This window comes from Mandrillus leucophaeus, unplaced genomic scaffold (assembly GCF_000951045.1).
Source record: "Mandrillus leucophaeus isolate KB7577 unplaced genomic scaffold, Mleu.le_1.0 Scaffold1, whole genome shotgun sequence".
NCBI lineage: Eukaryota > Metazoa > Chordata > Mammalia > Primates > Cercopithecidae > Mandrillus > Mandrillus leucophaeus.
Genome location: NW_012098097.1, coordinates 14,036,693 through 14,038,701, shown reverse-complemented (window position 1 = coordinate 14,038,701; position 2,009 = coordinate 14,036,693). Strand labels below are relative to the sequence as shown.

At 46.9% G+C, this 2,009-nt stretch overlaps 1 protein-coding gene across 1 annotated transcript in view; it reads right to left on the bottom strand.

The window, feature by feature from the left end:
* RNF213 (ring finger protein 213) overlaps positions 1–2,009 on the bottom strand; it is a 168,533-nt gene that overhangs the window by 110,430 nt on the left and 56,094 nt on the right. The window contains exons 15-16 of the mRNA XM_011967440.1: positions 1,316–1,538; positions 635–690 (exon numbers count right to left, since the gene is read on the bottom strand). Coding sequence (XP_011822830.1) covers positions 635–690; positions 1,316–1,538 — 279 coding nt within the window. The remainder of the gene's footprint in view (positions 1–634; positions 691–1,315; positions 1,539–2,009) is intronic.

Genomic DNA, 2,009 nt, shown 5'->3' with positions numbered 1-2,009 from the left:
GAGGGCCGGGCATGGTGGCTCATGCCTGTAATCCCAGCACTTTCGGAGGCTGAGACAGGCGGATCACTTGAGGTCAGGAGTTCGAGACCAGCCTGTCCAACATGGTGAAACTCTGTCTCTGCTAAAAATACAAAAATTAGCTGGGCATGGTGGCACGTGCCTGTAATCCCAGCTCCTCAGGAGGCTGAGAAAGGAGAATCACTTGAACCCGGGAAGCAGAAGTTGCAGTGAGCCAAGATCACGCCATTGCACTCCAGCTTGGGCAACAAGAGAGAGACTCCATCTCAAACAAACAAATAAAAATTAGCTGGGCATGGTGGGTGTGCCTGTAATCCCAGCCACTCGGGAGGCTGAGCTGGGAGAATCACTTGAACCAGGAGATAGAGGTTGTAGTGAGGTGAGATCGCGTCACTACACTCCAGCCTGGGCAACAGAGTGAGATTCTGTCTAGAAAAAAAAACGAAAAACAAAAAAAGACGACTACATTAATAACCTGAGAAGAGAAGTGGATCACATATTAATTTATGACGTTGCTGTTACAACAGCCAATGTGGGGCGCGGCCAATCGTAAGGGTCACAGGAAGCCCCTGGGGGTCTCATGTGAGGGACAGACTGCATTGTGCTTCCCACTTACTTGTCCTGGTAAGTGTCCAGGAGGTGCAACAGCATTTTTAAAATGTTCAGAACATCCTAAGGCAGAGAAAAAAAAAAACGGGACAGAAGATTGAATCACAATACCATTGTCATTGCTAAAATAAAGCTGAAAAAAATCCAACATCAGTATGGTATACATTGTTTCCTTCCTACAAACAAATTTTAAGGTGCTCACATACTAATCTTACCTCTTTTATAGATAAAACTCAGGATTTACACTTATACCATTTTCTCCACCAAAAAATGTGAAAGGAAAAATGGCAGCTATGAAGTACATCACATAAGACCTTCTTTTTTTTTTTTTTTTTGAGACGGAGTCTTGCTCTGTAGCCCAGGCTGGACTACAGTTGCGCTATCTCGGCTCACTGCAAGCTCCGCATCCCGGGTTCACACCATTCTCCTGCCTCAGCCTCCCGGGTAGCTGGGACTACACGTGCCCACCACCATGCCTGGCTACTTTTTTTGTATTTTTAATAGAGATGGGGTTTCACTGTGTTAGCCAGGATGGTCTCGACCTCCCAAAGTGCTGGGATTACAGGTGTGAGCCACCGCGCCCAGCCCACTGTCTGTTTTTTAGGAATAAGAATCTTGACGGCTCCATGTTTAATATCTAGTCTGCTTTCGCTAAGCCAGGACTCCAGAGCCAACTTCAGAAACAAACCTGCATATTCCGGAAGGAGATTTTCTGAAGTCCCCGCAGGCGGTAGTAAGTTCCTAGAAAACAGTCCAGGACATGAGCAGGAAAATGACCCAGGTGCTCAATGAAGTTTTTCATATACGGAACCAGGTGACTCAGAGGTAGCAGACTAAACCAGGATCGGAAGAGGGGCTCATCCACGCTCAGCAAATGCTCATTCTGGCGCATAAACCGAAGTAAGCAGCTCCTGCACGAGAGAAATCAGGACGGAGAAAAGAGACGCCATGAGATCAGTGAGGGAAGATGGAGGAAACCCACGCTGGAGGGACAGAAACAGTCCCAATTTCAAAAATGATGTAAATACTCCTTAGGGCCAGGCGTGGTGGCGCACACCTGAATCCCAAGGCCGACTCGGGAGGATCACTTGAGCCCAGGAGCTTGAAACCAGCCTGGGAAACCTAGTGAGGCCCTGTCTCTACTTTAATAAATAAAATAAAGGCTATGTGGAAAACAAAAATATGCAGTGAATCAAATGAAAAGTACAGAATATCCTATTGAGAATTAACTTAATGGCTGGGCACGGTGGCTCACGCCTGAATCTCAGCACTTTGGGAGGCTGAGGCGGGTGGATCAGTTGAGGTTAGGAGTTTGTGACCACCCTGGCCAACATGGTGAAACTGCGTCTCTACTAAAAATACAAAAATTAGCCAGGCGTGTT